Source organism: Poeciliopsis prolifica, unplaced genomic scaffold (assembly GCF_027474105.1).
Source record: "Poeciliopsis prolifica strain line A6 unplaced genomic scaffold, Auburn_PproV2 SCAFFOLD023, whole genome shotgun sequence".
Classification (NCBI taxonomy): domain Eukaryota; kingdom Metazoa; phylum Chordata; class Actinopteri; order Cyprinodontiformes; family Poeciliidae; genus Poeciliopsis; species Poeciliopsis prolifica.
Window position 1 is genome coordinate 5,223,807 of NW_026562398.1, and position 20,511 is coordinate 5,244,317.

Genomic DNA, 20,511 nt, shown 5'->3' on the forward strand with positions numbered 1-20,511 from the left:
TCTGGGAGGAGCAGCGGCATCCAATAACCGAGTAATGACACAGATGCCTTAATTATGTCATGCTCTCCGAAAGAATACATCCCCTCTAGCAATGTAGGAGAAGTGTTTGTGAAATGATATCGTTGTGTTTTATCAGAAAGCAAGCCATTAAAGGTGGATGAAATAATAATAAGACAAAAAAATGATGCAGAAAAGCCCAAAATCTTGAGTTTGTTACCTGAAATGCAATAATTAGCTTTATTTTTGGAAAAGTGTCCATTTTATAAGTTATTTTACAAAATTTCCAGCTAAGAACTAATTAAACTTAAATTTATTTAAACAAAAAAGCTTGTGAGTTGACCAGAGACACAGCTGTGTTTTATGATTCCACAGAGGCCTGTCACACAAGAACAAAATCACAAAGGTCACTTTTGTCTTTTCTATTTTAAATCTTTAAAATTGCCAGTACTCAGATCAAGAGAAAGTGTCCTTTGAAATCCATACCAATATAAAATGAAATGCACAAGGTTACCTTGACGGTGCAACAAGTCGGAATGAGCCACCCTGCCAAGATTTTACAATTCACCTCCAGAACAGAGAAGTGTTTCCCGCAAAAAGCCTTCTACTGACCAGAGTTCATCCCAGAGTAACTAAAGTTGGAAGTGTTGACATGAGTATTTCCAGACAGCGCAAACACAGGGTCGAATTGCTGTCGTGCATAAATGCCCCTCAAAGACCACCTTCTCCTCTTCAGCGACAGCCTGCTGCACTGCGGCTGGCGTGCAGCTCTGAAATCCATCAGCCCGCAGGGAACTGCAGCTACAGTACGGTAGCTTCTGACAAATAATAAACTCACACTCACATCCAAGTGAGAATTAAATGAGACATTTATATGTAATGTCAACAGTGGGGGGGCATTAACAGTTTATGTCAGTGCAAACAAAAATGATGTTGCAGCAACAGTGACGCCAACAGCTGGACTGTCTCAACATTCCACCTTTAGAAAGCTCTACTGATTACAGTTCGCACTGTAATCCACAGCAACCTGGATACAAACTTGTCCACAGCAGCAAAAACATTGTAACACAAAGTATTCCTTCAGTGTGTGTGTGTTACTGTTGTTGAGCTAGCTCCACATACAGTAGTGTGTACAAAATGAACTTATTTTTGTTAAAATAAAAAAATAGCATAGCTATGCAAAATCCTCAAAACCAAATGTCATCAGAAGTCACTTTAGAAAACATTGCTATTTCATTGTTGAATATATTGCCAGGATGTAACTGATTATGTAAAATAGTGTAAAAAAGGATTGCTCCAAAACAATTAAAAGTAACCAAATGTTCCATGTAAACAGCCTTTTTATGTGCGACACTGTGCGCATTGGTGTTGCCAATGACTATTGTGATTTGATACACTATGCAGCTTTGTTAGATAATCTCTGAACAAACAGCATCACAAAGACCAGGAAACACAACAGGTCAGGGATAATGTTTAACGCTGTTGGGTTACAAAACTTCATCCCAAAGTCTGAAAATTTCACAAAACTGTTCCATAATTTCCTGAAAATTTGCACACACTAAAACACCACATTCCACTTATAGTTAGAAATGTGATAGGAAAATGGAGGTGACTAAACATAGGGCAATCCTGCAGAAAAGACTTGTGAAGATGTCACATAAATCACCACTGCAATGTGACAAAACATATATAAGGTCAAGATGCATGACTATTTCTGCTAGTCATGTTCTCCAAAGCCGAGCCATGTAGAGAAATCAGGAGTGATTACTGGGAAACAACTCGCAGATTATGCAGATTATGTGAAATTGTTCTAGCACAATAACTAAAAGAAGCCAGAGAAAAATTTAAAATGGCACCCAGAAACTTGACATTTTTAAATCCCAATTAATTATTTAACCAACTATAAAAGTCTAGCTATTATCTCTAAATCTTTGATGAACCATAAATGAAACTCTTGAAGAACAATTTTTTTCTCAAAGAATGTTTAGTGTGTATGGCCAATGTTTTTCTTGTGAACTTTTTACTTTATGGTTTCCATGTCTCTACAAGGACTAGACTCTTTTCTTTACACGGAAAGAACTGAAGCCCTGATGTGAGTCTTTGATATTCTTAGTCTTATGTTCCAAATCTCTGTCTTATGTCTTTCAGCTTCTTGTTCATTTCATCCTCATCGTCTTGCCTTGCCTTCTCTAATCTTCTTTCACAGAAGCTCTCTTTAGCTCTTTAACCACATCCAGACAAAAAGCATTAAAGTACAGAATGGATAGAAGGGGGATATATTTAGTATGGAAAATCCATATGAGAGAGTCCTGAGAAAGTACAATAAAATTGTAGCTTGAGAAAATGTTTCGCTTCAGAACTTGGGAAATATTAAATGTTTTATCATTTACATGCGCACACAGCATTTGCATTAGGTGCTGTGTTTGCAGAAGGTTTGAGCTCAAGATGTTTGAGCTCCCCTCGCAGCATGACAGGTTGCTACTCAAGCTGCTGTTTACAGCTGATGTTTGAATTCATCTGTACAGCAGAATAAAGCAGCAAAACTCTGTATAACTTTACAAAGCAAAGACAGACAAGGAAATACAGACACTAGTATAATTATCCGTTTAAATCAAATTCCAAATTAAGAAGATTCTTCATATGTCAATAAACAACGCGTAGCCATAATATGCATTAAAAAGTCTTTTCTGAGCGCAGATGCTTACCTCGTCCCATTCTGAGGTGAAGGAAGGAGACTTCTCCAGCCTCTTTTTGCCGGTGCTACAGTTAGAAACAGACTCGCTCCGGTTCCCCAGCCCCCCTTCCTCCTCACCAGGAGGCGACACGAGTAAGTCAGAGTCGGATTTGGAGAGGCTGCGGGCCAGCTTCAGGTCGCCCGGAGGGCGCATCCTGATGCCAGATCCTGCTCCCGCCGCGACATCCCTGGGCTCCTTGTTCACAGTGGCATAAATCGCTTTTGGATCGCAGTCCGTCAGGATGGCGGCCATGCTGGGTCGGCAAGGGGAACGCAAAGCAGCCGGTGGCTCCTCTTTCCCTTTGGCAGGTTTTCTCGTTTCTGACTGGCCTTGACTGGGCGGCAGAACACCTGGAAGACTGAAGGCGTCCTCACGGCTGTCTACGACGGGAGAGGATCCGTGCAAGAGGCCAGTGAACTGCTCTGGGACACCTGCTGCCTGATCCTGGCTTGGCTGGGAGTTATCTGAACAGAGGGGAGAAAAAAAAAGGAAGAAAGGCCGCTTGAAAGAGCTAGAAAGTGGACTTCACTCTGAAGAACAGATCCAGAGAGGAAGGCTAATAAGAAACCACCCACACAAACCCTGAAACAGATCTGCAATTGTTTCCTACCACGAGTGACGGAGGGAAGAAGAGGGAGAGAGAAGAGACGGAGCAGGGAAAGGGCGTTTGTTGGCAGGAGAAACGAGCAAATTCCAGAGCCAGCTTGCAGCCGTCTGACGGCAATCACAGGCTGCCTGCGTTTTGTAACAGAGAGTTGAAGCAAGTCATTGCAGTGAGCTGCTTCACGTCAACCAGGATGTTAGGTCAGCTTCCCCAGCTAGGAATCCCTCCAAACCACTTAATCATCTCCTTGTGCAAACCTACACACATTTAATTCCGCAATAAAATGAAGAGAAAAACTTACAGTGGCAGTCCTTTGCAGAAAGGCAAACTCTCAAAGAGATTGAAAGCGAAGACAATTAGATTTCCCCCCCTCCCTCTCCTGAAGGAATTACTGCTTCCTAAGCTTCTTTTCCCACAATCAAATCTACCACAACTCAACTGTGCCTTCTTGAGAAACAAACAAACCCCAAGAGAATAAAACCCACTGTTCTGGACCCGGTTCTACAGTCGTCCTCTTCTCTAACGTAGCGATTTGCCGCCGTCTGATGCCTTCACCGGTCGTCCTCTGGCTTCTAATTCTAGACCCTCAGGGTGGCTCAGGAATGGAAATTTGAATCACCCTATCCTCTAGCAGCCAGACTCCTGATAATTAGTGCTGTGACACATGCTGTGGGAGTGTGTGTGTGTGGGCGTGCGGGTTCTGCTGGGGTGACAGGGTTGGGGTGTTTGGTGACAACGAATCTGGGGCAGCAGAACCGCAGGAAAGAAACAACCCGGTGCAGTCGGCGTGCTTCGGTCCAACAAAAAACGTGCAAGCTTGATAAAAATAAACGGAATCCAACTGAGCTAACCGATGTTCATCTGTACTGTTTTAGGGACCATTTGCAGTGAGGGAGTGAACTTAACAACACCCTGACACACAGAAAAAGAGTGTGTGGGGGAGTTTTTGCGTGTGCTCCTTGCAAGGGGTGAGCGAGTGTTCCGTACACATGTTGAGATCACAACCAAACACCCACGCTCTGCTTGGCAGCTGGAGGAGTGTGAACGCCCAATGAGCACATCAGTGTGAACCCAGCGGGCCCAAGTGGTGTTAGCCCTGGCAGGGAGTTAAACACACACACACAATCAGATGATAAAGAAGTGTTTAGCACAAGGGTGAGGTCACCAGAGAGGTGGGACGTGTGTTTTACTTGGTAACATTGACCCCGCTAATATCTGACTAATGATGTCATGTATGGAGGCAGCGCTGGCCGTCATTCCTCCATCTGAATCGTTCCAAAGTGGAAAACCTGCTCTGTTTTTAGTTTAAACTCAAAGACATTCATTCATTTGAGTTAGTCACTGTGACACTTCAGACATGTGGAGGTTATTATAGCTACCAAAGACCTCTGTTCACAATTCCTGCAAGAAATAAAATCAATTACCCCTTTCCTGAAAGTCTAATGAAATAAGACTTTCAGGAGTGCCTTCTTCAAGAATGCCTTTTATCATCCAGTTAAATCTGGTGGTGTTAAATCCAGATCAATCGTGAAGTTATGACTGGGGAAAAGATTCGCCTTCTAAACATGCAACTAGAGCTGTAAAAGCACACTTTACATCATAGGATAATGTGTTAGAATGGCCCACTCAAAGTCCAGGTCTAAATCCATTTCATGATTTTTTTTTTTTTTTTATGATTTTAAAAATCAAATTCTCAGCACCTCTCCATCAAATGTAACAGATTTTAGGCTATTTGCCACAAATAATCACACTTGATTTTATTTTTTGTGTTATTCTAGCACATAAAATTTCACAGTGGTTGTACGGTGACAAGCTGTAAAATGTCCAACTGGTATAAATACTTCTACCAGGAACCGTAGGTTGAAATGGTATGGCAACAACTGGCCAAAAGCTGCAAATCAACAAAAAAAATCCATATAGACCAAACTGTTTGTGTCTGTGTACAACAGTACAAGTCCAGGTTTATGAATCACTATCTGTGCAGCACATCCTCTGGGAGCACCAAAAGCAAAACATGTATCACTGGAAATCTATTAGGAACCACAACATTCCTGCTGAGAACAGCAATGTGTTTTTGACAGAAGATAAACTCGGTCACATTGCTGACCCTGCAGATGTCCTCTACCCGCCATACCAACAGCTGAGGTTTGTTCCCTGAAGTCATACAGAGTAACCTTACCAGAAGCTACACATCCAGGTTAGCAGAGGAACTAAGGCCCATCTTATAAAATATGTAAACAAGAAGCAAACACTTCTACAAAAGGCAACAAAGGAAGAAAAATCACATACAGGACCATTGTAATAGTGAGTTAATTTGTGCTTTTGTGACTTTAATAAAGCCACAAAAAAGCTTTATTTAATAAAGCAAAAGTTTTATTATTAAAAAGTTTTATTAAAGCTTTTTGTGGCTTTAATAAAAGCCACAAAAAAGGAGGAAAGTTACTTCTGTACCTTGTTATAAGCCAGATTCCCTTTGCTTCCTCTTCTAGTATAAAAAAAGGTTCAACAATCATAACAGAACATCATAAGACATCTGAGAAGTTAGGAGTTTTTGCAAATGTGTTTTAACTAAAAACAATTATATAGAAGATTAAACTAACAAATGTATCTCCCTCAAATTACATTGAGTTTTAAAAGATTAGGTCTAAACGTAGAATGAACATTCAATGTTGAGTCTGAAGCACAAAAACTATTTAAAGATGAAAGTAGGGATTCCAGCTGCTGATCTGAATTATTAATCTTGGAAATTATGGAAGAATTAACTTATTTTACTAACTGATAACAGACACCATCTACATTCAATTTAATGAAAATTTTATGTTCAGAAAAAACCAAGAATTCAATCATCAACCTTACATTTACAAATATTATTTCTATTATACATTCTTTCAGTTAAAAACACGTCCTCATCCTCATCTCTGCTCCACACTTGCCCAGATAAAGTGGCACATCCAGTTTTGAGGCGAGACGTGGATCTAAGATCGGAACGTCACAATATGATCAAAAATTCAGTTTCATATTGGCAGTGAAAGGAGCCTTGCCCATTTGTCAGAGCACATCAGTCAGCTCGCTCCCATTGGGGAAAATCTGCTCTGCTGCCCGAGAACGCCAATTGTGCATTCCGTCGGTGAGCCTAATGCAAGCCAGCCCATCTCGGATGCATCGAACTCAAATGTGTCTCTCCGGTTTCATCAACGTGCCTGGCTGGTGGCTTTCGGGTCCAGTGGGTCGGGATGATCTTTTCTTACCCTCGCAGCAGTAAACAGCCGAGGCTGTTGCACCTTATTTGGTAACTACAATCAGAGGACTCACCTCCTGTTGCTTGTGGTGCAATCCGGGCAAGAGGGTGTAGGCTGTCTGCCGTCTTATTTGGGGGTCTGAGGTCATTGGGGGGCACAGAGGATTTGCGCTAAAAGAAGATACAATCAAAAGTTTAGTCACGGCTGCTAACTTTCAAAGAATTCCTGTGCAGAGGGCAATCAATCATATTTGCTGTAATAGACTAATCCTCACCCTGTCCTAAATTTAAATACATCATCGTAATATAATGATGAGCTTACAGAACCGATTTAAGAAGCAATGAAACCAGACAGCTGAAGACACATCTATATTATGAGGAGCAGGTGGGGGTGTAGCTGGGTAGCAACAACAAGCAGAACATGTTACCTGAATGATTAATACTATCAATGTAGTCTCACATACTGATTTCAATTCTTCTCCATCTAAGGACATAACTTGGTCTTTTAACAAGAGGTTAGCAATTATCTTGACATGAAAAGGCTACATTTAAATCGTATGGCTCTTTCAGTGAAAGGTCTGGTCTCAGCTCTCCTAATAAATGTTTCATTTTTCATTTTAAGACAGATTAAAGCTTACTCCTGTTCTGTACCATTGTAGAGTGGCAAAAAGGTATAAAGTTTTTGCACCAAGAGATATTTTCAAAACTTCTTATGGCTTTAACTCTCACTGAAACAATGCATCATTGTTGGACTGCAATGAGCTTTAGCTAATTAGGTACCATAGGTAGAATGCATTCAGGTTTCCGTGCTGTACAATTTAGAAAAAGTTGTTCTGTGTAGCACAAAAGTTGTACAATATAAAGCAGTGTGGTGGTAAAGTTCCTAAAAAACTAAAACCAAGATGTTATAAATCCTTTACAAGAAGAAAATGTTACAAAAATAATTTGCCATAGAAGTGTAATCTTGGAAAAACAACAACATTTATTTTATCATTTGAAATGCCTATCTAACAAATTAGAAAACATTGCACCAGGGTAGCTGCTGTAGAAAGGAAACTTTTGTATTTTTCCAGTACAGCCTGCCGCTACATAGTTGTAATCTAGAAACTGTTAACATCCAAGTCTCAACATATTTGTTTTTCAAGACTTTTCCCAGGCATGACATAAAGCAAGACAGTCCCCATTTTATTAAACACATGTTATATGCAGAGGGAAAACTTTAAGTATGGAAAATGATGGTAGGCAAAATCATTACCTGAGGTAGGATACTGTTGGAAGACTGTATAGAGGCATTCTCATCTGAGAAGACAGAAAACAGAGTAAGGAAGTAGGATTTATTCCAAAATACAGAGCACCTGTAACTAGTTCTGACTGTCAGCAGAAACTTTGTGCAGAGCATAACAAAAGTAAAATATGTTTTATGCATAGTGACATTATCTGCATGTCAGTCTGCGTTTACATTGATCGACCTGGCAGCTAACCAAAGTGCATTGATGATGAAATCGTCCTAAAGCACATAGAAATACTACTTACTCAACTGGTCAGCTCAAAAATGGTGTTCCTTTTCTTTTTAAACACCATGATAGCAGAAACACGAGTACACTCAGGGACATTGTACAAATGGTTAGGTGCAGATGGTTCACCAGAAGGTTCTCAAGGGAACTGTTTTAAAACATTTACATCAACAGTTACAGATCCCACAGCTCTCTTTATTTAAGTCTGTTCCACACTTTGTGCAAATTCAAAAGGTTACATATATTGTGGCCGCTGATCTGAATAAAGATGAATCCTGGCTCAAGATTGCAAGAGATCTTAAATTAAACAGAGCAAACTAACTTCTCAAATGTTCCCCCAAAAAACTGAGCACAAACATACCACTTTAAACACCAACAAACTAATGGGGAAAGTACATTTAATCTTCCAATCTTCCTCCCTCTGGATTAGACTAAAAGCTCACAATTACCTTTATTGGACTGGGACTCCAGATTGGGCGGTGGGACTTTGGTTTCTGCGGTTAGCAGCAACTCGTATGTGTGATCCTCCTGTACCTCTGCTGGCTCTCTCCTCTGATCTGTGCTGCTACCTAAATAAAGAACCTACAGAAAAAAGAAAACAGAACTCTTGAGAAGGTGTGATGTGTTGTATCTAAATGATGCAGATATTGGGAAAAACTACCAATAAAGGTTTGTTCTGCATCCTGATGATACTGATTATTTATCTTAAGGGACAATATTAATTAGCTACTTAAGGCTAAAAAAAAGAAAACCTGGTTTAAATTGGAAATAAATTATTACTTGGAAAAAAATAAAATGATGGCACCAAACATTCAAAAACAGCTTTAAAGAGATGGGATCAATTTTGAGAAAGCAGCGAAAAACAAATCCTTTGGGGTTTCATTTGACAAAAAACTCAACCAAAAGTCTGACCCAAATATATGGAAAAGCATATAAATTTTCATTAAAGAATAAAACCAGAATAAATTTCACATTTTCTACAAATGCTATTTTCAAAATAGTGCATTGCAGAAGTTTAAATTATGGTAGAAAAACATGATGCTCATGAAGTGAAGGTTTTAGGGAGTTGTGACAGTCATTGGCTTTTGCTGAGAATATTTACTCATTTTATGCAGACAAGACTATAGCTAGGAGACGGGATTTCAAATGTGTACATTTGATAACACTTTCAAATATGTAAAAGAATCAAAGATTTCCTCTTAATCATTGTCTTTAATTCGGATTGTGTTCACTATATCTTGTTAAAACATTTTTCTGATTATTATGTACATATGCAAACATTAGATCACATATATAAAAAAGTTAAGGCGTTAATCTACAATTCACCATACCTCTGAGCTCATCTCTTCTTCATGGCCTGGGGCAACATGTGATGAGTGGGCAACACGATCTTTCTGTAAAAAAATACATTGTCTTGTAATATTTGGAAACTATCATTTTTATTCAAGATAATTGCTAAGGACTATACAAATTAAATTGTGATGTTAACAGAACCATTCACAGGATGTTCATAAGCTCAGTTCGACACAAAGTGAAGAATCATCTCCCTCTAGTGGAGGTTTAGGTTTTATAAACGTGTGTGCTGTTTTGTGTGATTAGCTGCAATAATGCCAACCTTGCCAACTTCACTGTCTGGCCGTCCTGAGTCCCTGTCGGAGGACTTGCCACTAGTGAGGCTGTCTAAAGAGTGGCATGATGTGGCTTCAAACAGAGCTTCATAGGGGCTCTCCTCCTCGGGCCCCAGGGCCAGCCCTGATATGAGCTCCGTCACTTTGTTCAGGTTACCTGGAGAACAGATTGGAATGATTTCAAACTGCTATGCTGCTGCAACAAAAAACCCATGTTTTCTGAAAACATTTTGGTAAAATCTCACCTTTCTTCCTCGGGCTGGGGCTCTCCTGAGGTGGAGGAATGGGTGGAGGAGGAAGTTCAATGTCCGGGGGCTTTCCAGTCTTGTGCTCTGTAGCAAACAGAAGATTATATCACACAGAAATCAAACGGTACTTTCCCTGCATTTCTCTGTTGCACATTTGGACTTTACCCAGGATGAGTGCAGCTATTTCTTTGCTTTTCTGGGATGGCATGTCTTTGACAGTGTCCAGCGCTGTCAGTCCCTTTTGGTCAGAAATATTTACATCGATACCTGTAAAAACAATAAATTCATTCCTTTAGCTACTTCACATTTTGTTATCTTAAGAGTGCCGCAAACTTTCATTTGGTTTGGATTATGTTGGACTGAGAAGGTCCAAGTAGTCCGTAATTGCAAGTGGAAATCAATTTTCAGATTTTAGTTGGGCTTTAGGTTGGAACTTTAACTTAACATATTTATATCTTGACTGAAACCATCAGCTAATTATTTAGGGTTGTGGTTTTGGTTTTCTTCATGGACTGCCTTGTGCTTAGTTCCATTCATCTTCCATCACTTCTGACCAGATTTTCAGTCCATACTAAAGGACACAGCATGGTTCTGGCCCCACCAGGATAATGTGAACTGTTAGTTTTGAATGTAGGCCAGCAAGTCAAATACTAAATCATTCTTCCAAACGGTGTTTCCCATACATGCCTTGCGGAAAACTGCAAGGCTTCAGTTTTACGCAAGGCAAGGCAAAGCAAGGCAAGGCACAAGTTTCTTCTACAAATGGCTTTCTTCTTGCTACTCTTCAGTAAAGGCAAGATTAGTGAAGTGCATAAATGAGAGTTGGTTTGTCAACAGAATCCTCCACAAAGATTGTATATTCCTACTAAAGTCACTGTAAGCCCTTTAGCTTCTTTGATTGATGCTCTACTTGTCTGTCAGTTTATGTGGATGGACAATTTTCTGAAGGTTTAAAAAAACTTTACAGTTTAGATTAAAGTATGGCTATTGTTTTATTACTACACCCAGCTTTACATCTCTTCAAAACTTTATGACTGATCCATCTGCTGTGTTCTTTGGTCTTGAGGATTTTCTTTGTTCTCTAGAAAAAAACATTTCAGTCCTTTGCAGAACATCTGGTTTCATACTGAACTTAAATAAAACACATATGAACACTGTTTATTGCTAATTAATTTGAAGGCAGCTTGACTTTGTTTTGAATGACGTGTACCGGATACAAATGCGCAACAAAGCTCAGTTTTTTGTTTGTAAATGGTCTGAAAAATTATCACCATTTTTCTTTCACTTCCCAATTCTGCGATTCGAGTTGTCGTTTCATATAAAATCCCCACAAAATAAACTGAAGTTTGTTAGAACAAGACAATAAATGAAAAGGGAATTTCAATTACCTCTTCATTTAATAGTAAAGAAAAGGTAATAATGCATTTTTTACGAACTGTACTGATTATGAACACCAACCTGCACTGAGTAGTTTCTGTACCACATCTCTCTTCCCAAACAAGGCGGCTTCGTGGAGAGCACTGCCTTTCTCTGTCTTTATGGCGGGAAAAAAAAGCTCATAAGAGGAAGGAAAAAAACAAGAAATTCAACCATCTAAATCTGACATTCAAATGCAATATGAAAAATAAGGAGTTTGTTTACTTCCTTCATTCCCCGATTGAGTCAACCAGTTTAATTACAGCAACAAGAGTAGAGTAATACAAACCATGTTTTGGCAACAACCAAATTTTCCTGTCAACCAACCAGTTTCAAGTTTAAAGACAATTATGTGGTTGAGAAGTAAAAGTGGATCATTTTCCAGCTCACAGGCCTGTGATAATTGAAACCTGCAGGGTGCTAGAGCCTGGAGGATTCTGAACAGATCCAAAATCATTGACTTTAAAGGGAAAGGAGGGGAAAATCAAACCAGGCAGATGGGAGTCACAGTGTGATCCTGAGACGCAGCCTGAGGCTTCACCACCAGGAGAAAGATTGGCTCTGAATTCTTATCATAACGGTTCATATGCAAACTGAAAGATTAGGAGTTTTATTTTTAATCTGAGTGCTTTAGAGGGAGAAGTTACACAACATGGTCTAATTTATTAAGAGACATTTGAAAAGAGAAGCTGCCACACATGTGGTGGTAAAAGAAAAGAAAAAGAAATGCAGAACGCACTTCATAGTTGATGTCCATGCCAGAATCCAGCAGCACCTCCACCACAGACAGGTGTCCGTTCCGAGAGGCCAGGTGCAGAGGTGTGTGTTTCTTTGTGTTGCAGCTGAGCAGGTTGGGGTGGGCGCTGAGCAGCAGCTTGACCACCTCCAGACGGCCGTACAGCGCAGCCAGATCCAATGGGGTCTCAAACTTGTAGTTCCTCATGGTGGGGTCCGTCAGTTCGTCTAGCAGCAGGCGCACCACCTGGGTGTGGCCGTACTGGGCGGCACAGTGCAGCGGCGTCTCGTTGTCATTGTTCTGTTGGGACGTCAAGCAGAGCGGTGAGACTTGAGGGAAACGTAACACACACACAATGGAAGATGCAAAGCCCTCCGCAGTAGCAGAATAAAAAGGTTGTTAAAAAAGTAACAACCCTAAGGAAACCCAGAGAAAACCCAGCGGTGTGTCTCCTGGTAGAGTCGGGAGAAGCTTCACTCAGAACACATGCATGGACTAATGAAGGAAGGTACTGGGGACAACTGCCTGAGGCAGCAGGGTGCGAACAGACAGGTTAAGGTAAAAAGAGACAGGCCGCTGTGACGAGGGATCAGAACACAGTAAGGAATGAGGCACTTTTCCTAGCTGGTCTTGCTGTTCAGGTTCATGAATGTCTGTCTTTTAAGCAGTATAGTGGCTGGACCATTTATCAGCACATTCCCCGGATCATCCCAGGTCCTGCCTTCTTTACTATCCTATTCTGCTGAGCCTTCAGAGGTTTGTTTAAAGCAGGTGTCCAGAGGTCGGTAGTAACTAATTGTACAGATTTACTTGAGCAAGTTTTGACGAAAAAAAATAAACTTTTAGAAGTATTTCTACTATGTTGTACTTTATGCTTCTAGTAGCTTCACTGCATGAAGAACAAGGTAGTTCTAACCAAAAATTCACCAGACAGACAACCACCTGTGGGTTTTGTTAGTGTTTTATACATTTTATATAGAACCAAATTTAAAGTGCTGACTTTGCCTGATTTTGTTCATTTGTAATTATGTCATTTATATGACATATGACAAAGTTTTCATTTTGACTCTTTAAAATTTCAACATTTACACATAGCATGTTTTGGACTGTCTGATGATGCAACTTTTAAATATTAAATAAGTACCAGAGTAGCCTTTTTACAAAATACTTCTTGTAATTTCTTGTAAGGCTACATATTAAAAATGTGTTGAAATATTTCTACCCTTTCTTGAGTACAATTTTTGGGTACTCTATATACCTATGGTGGTTTCTAGACTTTATCACAAAGGGTTTTTTTTTTTCTCGCTTTCTCACATTTTTGACAGGAGAGCCAATAAAATAAACCTTTAAACTGTCGTCTTAAGGAACCTCAACAATTCTACATATTACACAATGCAGCTGATTTGCTGGATGAGAGAGTAAACAGCCAGAGGATTCCTCCTTAAGAGCAACAAAAATAAAATTTTGTCTAAAAGGATAAAAAAGATTATTTATTACTTTAAATTATCTGTGAAGTAAACAGGCGAGTGGACTGAGCAGCAATTAAAAGCACTGATTATAACATTAACTCACTAAATAGTGTAGATTGGATCTAATGACTTGCATGTAGCGGTAAGATCGATGCCCATTAGACATGAGAACCTCCAGGCCTGCCGGTGAGCCTTAACATGAGCAGCCAGCAGGGGGCAACATAATTCAATCAACAGCAGTGAGAGAATAGATAAGAGAGGTCTGAATTAAAGAGGTTGTCTTTGTTTGCTTATTTGTTTTTGGTAAATAAGCAGTAAAAAAACAAGCAAATAAACAAGAGTAAAGTATTACAATCCCTCTGCCCAGTTGCTAGAGGTGTGAAAATGTTTCCCGATTATCTGGAAAATGATCTCTGCGGCCCCACTGTTCATATCGCGATCTGTTGTCAACAGTTGGGTGTGGCAAGAAATTCCTGCCGTTGTGGGGCCACATGCTCTGAGTGGCAGTCGTTCCAGACATGCAGAGCTACCTTCAAAGGCCTGACAGCTGGTGTGAGAAATCCCCACATGGACATGCACGATGCCAGTTTGGGTGATTCTCAGAGGAGTGGGCCAGCTGTGCCACTGTAAGCAGGCCACAAAGTGGAGCAGAGGGGGACTAAGGCAACGTTTTATAGGACAGGTGTTACCAACTCGTCGAATGATACTTTGACAAAACTGTGGCATAAGATGGACCTAGTAGGGATGTTTCTATGCAGGTAAAGAGGAAGAAAGAGTATTGGTTAAGGCAGGTCAGATGGATCTAAAGAAAAAGAGCCACTTCTTTGAGAGACTTAACACCTGCCTATTAAAGGAGAACACCTCAAAAACACAGAAAATAATACTAGTTCACTTATAACAGGAAAACGTGAAATAATCTGCCAGTAGAACAATAACATTTTAATCAGTATTATGAAATTATTAACTTAAGACAAGCTCCTTTACGTTTTGTCTTATTTAAAATACTTGCTTTAGAAACTAAGCCAAAAAATACTTGATTAGATTTTGTGTTTTTGCAGTGAAGACAGAGGAAAATGAGACAGACTGTGATTTTCACAGCTAGAGTTACAATTTGTAAGATTTTATACTCAAATCAAATGGTGAAAAGAGTACACTGGGTTTCATTTGTGACACATCACTGAGCATTTGTCACAGCTTTTTGAAGAGATTTACTCTGAGCTTTTAGATGACTTGGATGCTTTGATTACATCAGCATGAATCACTTCCTCCAATACGAACATCTTCTGCCTGAGTCGTAATCCAAGTCAATCTGTCATAGAAGGCTTTTTTTTAAAGGTCAATAAAGATAGATACAAAATGTTGAGGGAATTTCAGTTTAATCCAATGTGGACAGGTTTAGCCTCTAGTGATTTCTACAGAACATCCCAAGAGCTGAATTACATTTCCTTACTAAATCAAACATGAAACTCCAAAAACGACACAAACTGAACTTGCGCAAGGATCTCAGAGCTTTGGATCATTTCAACACCACGTGTCTCCCTGCCAATGTGATAGTCAAGGCAGAGTGGCGATGTGTTGGCCAGCAGCTGATCACATTAAACATGGCTGACTGGTCATGTGACTCACTGATGGGAGACATGGAACACCGAGCCAGGCTTCCTTTGATGTAAGAGATGCTCAACATGTTATGCACACATCGGCCTTTTCCCCCCATTCAGAGCTGAGTTAGTCCCAAACGCCTGCGACGCTCAGGTATGAACATTGCGTCACTGACCGTAACTGCGATCCTGTGACTTACAATATCAGGCTGCAAAACAAGTTCTGGAAATGACTCAATGTACTGAATCATTAACTTCAATGCAACACATCCATATTGAGAATTCCCATGAAATACATTAATGTGCAGTTATGTATGTAGAAGTACTGTTGAATTTGCACTTGTAAAATTTTCAGTTCGTAGTATTTACATTTATGGAAAGACATTTAGATTATTTAGAATCCATACAAGTACTCTGTGTATGCCATTGTTATATTTAGTGATGTTTGTTGCAGATGAAGCAGCAAAAAAAATGTTGATTGTTGAAACAAAAAAAATAAATGCTTTAATCACTGCAGAGAGGTCATATTAATATAAGTAACATAAACAGAACACAAAACAATACTATCAAAAGTACAATAAATAATAGTATCGGATAGAAATCTCCCGTATCCCTTAGTGGGGAAAATCAGCTGCACCAGCAGCAGGGTGACGGATAAATAGAAGCATGCAGATTCACACAAAGGTATAAATAAGGAAAAAGACAACAAACAGAAACAAAAAAAAGTAGCATTCATATAAAATTCAGTAAGCTGCAACTTCACCTATTTGAATTCTGCAGCATGAACCCATAACACTGAATATTTTTGTACAACACACGCATTGTTATATAAGTTGGATTCAGAGGCTTCCAGCACAATACCATAGGGTATAGTGCCAAGATTGCTCAATAAGACCAGGGTGAGCCTCATTTCCTCCATACTGTCATAAACCTCGTGAGACATCAAACAATCATGCTCTAACAAGACTGAGCTCCGAAGGCCATTAAACAAAGTGGCACCTCTGACTAACAGCCTTGCTGGGAAAGAGATTGGAGTTATATGGCGTCGCTAAAGCTTCCTGGACAGTAGCAGATCCTTATGAAAATTATCTCTCTGCTGTCATTCAGCAGTAAGTAGAAAATCTGATTTAGACCTCAATGCATATCAGACAAGTGGAGATTACCATCTCCACAGATAATGATTGATGAACCCACCCCTCACCTACAACGGAGCATCTGGAGATTAAACTCTGTTGTGTTTTAACTCTGCAGTCTGTTGTACAGAGAGAAGCGAGGCAGGCGGAGAGGCTGGGAGGGAGGAGGCTGATACACACATCCCCAGGCTGCAAGATGGCAACATGGTTTGACTGGCGACCCCGGTCACGTGACATGCAGGCTGGCAGCGGTTACATCAGCCTGGCCCCTGGTGGTTGTAGTAGTAGTGCTGGGTGGAGGGTGGGGGGAGCAGCTGTTACAGCTAGTATGCCAAAGGGCTGATAAAACTCAATGCACATCCTTTTTCCTGCTTTCTCTAATCCTGCTTGATTTCGCTTACATCTTATAAATCTGGTAAACATGATGAAGGTTTCCTCAAACCTTCAGAAAGGGTGTCTTTTTTTTTTTTCCACCTTTTAATTATGTACTCGTGTCTTAAAACATTTATGGAAAACTCAATGACCGCTCCTCTTTAGCCTTTAAAAGCACAGAATAAAAAAATTATCATGTTTATGACCTGAAGTGTTTGATATAATGGCGAGGAATTTTTTATTTATTTTAACACTTTTTATGGGCTGCTTTCTTAAGAAAAACAAGTGCAAATCACCTTGTACTTTGGATAATTACATTGGAAATTTCTGGACTGTTCTAATGGATCTTTATTTAAATGCAGTCACGCATTCCTGAGTAAACAAGCCTGTAATGAAATGGATGTCCATCTATGGCTCCCTGCCATAGATTGTAATTCTGTTAGTCAGTGACATTTTTTTCCCCCCAATTTTTGCCATAAAACTAATTGATTCTTTCATAGTCATTCACCGTTGATTTAATTAAGAGACACTGTATAATTCAGAAGCTTTTAGGTTGTTACAGTACATTGTATTCGTGCTCTGAATCTTTTTTCCTTGGGTTGCAAATTAAACAGACTGACATTGAAGAGAGCCCCTAAAATCTGCGGTGGGAAAATGATGACTGTAGCAAAATAAAAGGTTTCCCTCTTCAACCTCTCTTTGCTGCAACACAAATGAGGGCAGACTCTGGAGATGGGGCAGGGAGCAGACGTCAAAGAAGCGTGATGTGTTCACGAGGGCAGAGCTGGACACTGAAGTGACAGCGCAAAAGAAAGCGCCGTCAGGCTCCAAACACACGTCAGCCGGAGGGAAGAAGGGAAACTCTGCTGTTCTTGATAATGGGGTGAATAAGAATGAACATGCTGACATGACTTCAGCGACTATTCCCTCTGTCAGTTAAAACCGCAAACATCGTGAGAGCATTTCTGACATGGTCAGAGATGTTTCACCACTTACTTTCACTCCGAAGATTAGACTCCTGGTCACATGAACCACTAACAGGATGAAAATCACCAACTTAAACTGTGTTAAATGCATGACCTACATAGCAGATAGGAGTTCAGCCAACACAAACAGTAGATTTAACTATGAAAGGAAATATAGAAAATTGTATATTTTAAGACAGATGATAAAATGCATTTTATGCAATCATTTTTAATTTGTTTTTTTACAGCGTAATTACCGTTTTATGTACGGTAATAAGTAATTACCTTAGTTATTATTTAATATCATTTATAAAAATAAAAAAAACAATGTAATGTTTTCATGCATCCAGATTTTTGTGTTTTTTTCATTTAATCATAAACATTTCCTCACTGTTTGAGTGGTATCGCTTTTTTAACTATAAAGCCATTCTTGAAGTTTAAATCTTGACATTTACACATCCCTGCAGTTTTTCTTTGAAAATATAATCAGATTGAAAGAAAAAAAAATACATTGTATCAAAAATTTTCCAAACTTTTCTAACATTCTGAACTGTAAACATTTTTTTTTCCAGATGCAAGTAGTTTAAGGATGAAAACAAAAAAATATTAAATTAAAAATAACAACCATGATATGGTTTCTTTAAGTTGAGGTGTAAAAATACCTGAGGAATAAATTTTATCTCCAAAGTTTCTACAAACACACAAGTATTTGCTCCTATTAGACCAGGTGAGTGTTTTCCTGCCGAGACATTTTCTACCTTTAACAGAGCGCCCAACCCACAAAATGAACAATAAACAGGAAACAGCAGCTCAGAGCAATGACTAAACATCAGACTAACAGGTTCCAGGACCAGAGCAACAGCTAAATTGACTCACTGCAAGCAGATTTCTCAAGGACCAGTGATCCTTCACTTTCAGCCACCAGAAACACACCTTAATGCCACCAGATCACTGGCCACCACTGTAGGACCAACATATCATGCCACTGTTACTATGACAACATTCTATCTCTCCTCCTCAACAGACGCAGCTCAACACACTGAGAGGTGGGAGGAGAAAAGAGGCACATACCCCCTATACATATACACACACAGACACCTCGTACACTTACACAGACAGGCACTGCATGGCAATTTCTCTTTGATGCTGATGTAAAGCGACTGCTCCCCTGGAAGTCTCTCATCCTCTTTCTCCACATGAGATGCTGCTCTGATCCAGCAGTGTGATGCTCCATCCCCTTGGTCACATGACGCCATCAACCACAACAGGCCAGAGAATGTATTCATAATTCAACCTATAATACCCTAACCATCCTAATGACATTAAAAACTAAAACAGAATTTTAGTTTCAATCACTGGTGAATCCAATAGTTTGGCTAAGTGCGGAAAACATAAAACAAGCAGGAGTATTCCCACCCTGTCAAACAGTGCAGCAGCATTAAATTGAGACAGCATTCCCAGTCAAAAGCTAAGAAGATTAGTTGGGGGGATGTGGATGTGACAACGTATAAAAATAGCTTTCTCTACATGCCTGACTGAGTCCCTAGCTCTACCTGCACGAAAAAAAAAAACATGGACCAAACACACACACAGCGTTAGCTATCCTGACTGTGAGGACCAGAGTGTCAGGGACACGCATCAACATGTAATCGGAGAAAATGAACCACAGCTGAAGTGAGGAACATTGAGGAATAATAAGAAATGTCAGTCTGTTAGAGAAACCTTAATCTTAATAAAAGGTAAGGAGATGGATCTCCAATGTAGGTGTTTAGACTCAAATTAAACTCAACTAAAAATGAAGGAACTACATTTTTTGTCAATTACATCTTTAATGGTCCGCAAAAAGGTAAATTTTTATTTTTTATTTTTTGTAAATCAAAGGTAGTTAGCTGGTTGAGAGAAAATTGTGGAATTTCTACATTTTGATACATCTAATGTCTGCAGGGAGAACAAAATAATTCAGATTTTTCAGTATTTGACCTACCAATTGTCATTAAGAACAGATCTCTGATCAATTTGATGCATCTCTAATGTAAAGACTTCTTTAGTGTGACAGAAAGCCAGTCAAAGTTAAATGTACAAAGAATCATTTGATCAGTCATCTCTCTTTGAAACCATGATACAAATTTGTGTTTCCCCCCTTAATTTTCAAGACATAAAATTTTATATTTGATAAATGTATTAATTTTCTTTTTGAAAAGCCTGGTGTTTTTCTTTTCTCTACAAACTAAAACAAAAGCAAAACATATTTTTTTTAAATCACAAAACAAGCAAGTTGAATAAAATAGATATTCATAAATATTTAGGATTTGAAAGGTTGCAGAGGTCCTAGGTTTGGAGAAAGCTCGGTCATCCGGGTATCTGGTCAGGACGCCTCCTGGACGCCTCCCTGGTGAGGTGTTTTGGACACCTCCCACTGGGAGAAGGCACTGGGGAAGACGCATGAGGGACTATGTCTCCCGGCTGGCCTGGGAACGCCTTGGAATTCCCCCGGAGGAGCTGGAAGAAGTGGCTGGGGAGAGGGAAGTCTGGGCCTCCCTACTTAAGCTGCTACATCCGCGACCCGACCCCGGATAAGTGGCAGACGATGGATGGATGACAATATTTATGAAAATGATCATATTATAAGCAGGTTTTAATTACTCATTTCTTGTAATGATGCTTTCTTTTAGATGCTACTGTATGCTGTACCATGGAATGGGAAGAATCTAAATTTCAACTCCGCTATCTGGCATATGCATCAAACTGCTTTTAACCTTTTTCAATTTTCATCTAGTCTGCATGTAAAAGTTGGCAATACTATTCCTGTTCCCCCCAACGCAAACAATGAACGGCTTCTTAACTCTGACATGCATAAC

General features: G+C 39.7%; 1 protein-coding gene across 6 annotated transcripts in view; it reads right to left on the bottom strand.

Annotated features, from left to right (window-relative positions):
• Positions 1 to 20,511, bottom strand: part of LOC129370307 (ankyrin repeat and SAM domain-containing protein 1A-like) — a 64,877-nt gene that overhangs the window by 23,353 nt on the left and 21,013 nt on the right. For all 6 annotated transcript variants that reach the window (XM_055046209.1, XM_055046208.1, XM_055046207.1 and 3 more), the window contains 10 exons: positions 12,120 to 12,416; positions 11,423 to 11,498; positions 10,130 to 10,231; positions 9,962 to 10,048; positions 9,704 to 9,873; positions 9,420 to 9,482; positions 8,538 to 8,670; positions 7,830 to 7,873; positions 6,649 to 6,745; positions 2,703 to 3,196 (listed from right to left, as the gene is read on the bottom strand). In XM_055046209.1, the coding sequence (XP_054902184.1) occupies positions 2,703 to 3,196; positions 6,649 to 6,745; positions 7,830 to 7,873; positions 8,538 to 8,670; positions 9,420 to 9,482; positions 9,704 to 9,873; positions 9,962 to 10,048; positions 10,130 to 10,231; positions 11,423 to 11,498; positions 12,120 to 12,416 (1,563 nt within the window). The remainder of the gene's footprint in view (positions 1 to 2,702; positions 3,197 to 6,648; positions 6,746 to 7,829; positions 7,874 to 8,537; positions 8,671 to 9,419; positions 9,483 to 9,703; positions 9,874 to 9,961; positions 10,049 to 10,129; positions 10,232 to 11,422; positions 11,499 to 12,119; positions 12,417 to 20,511) is intronic.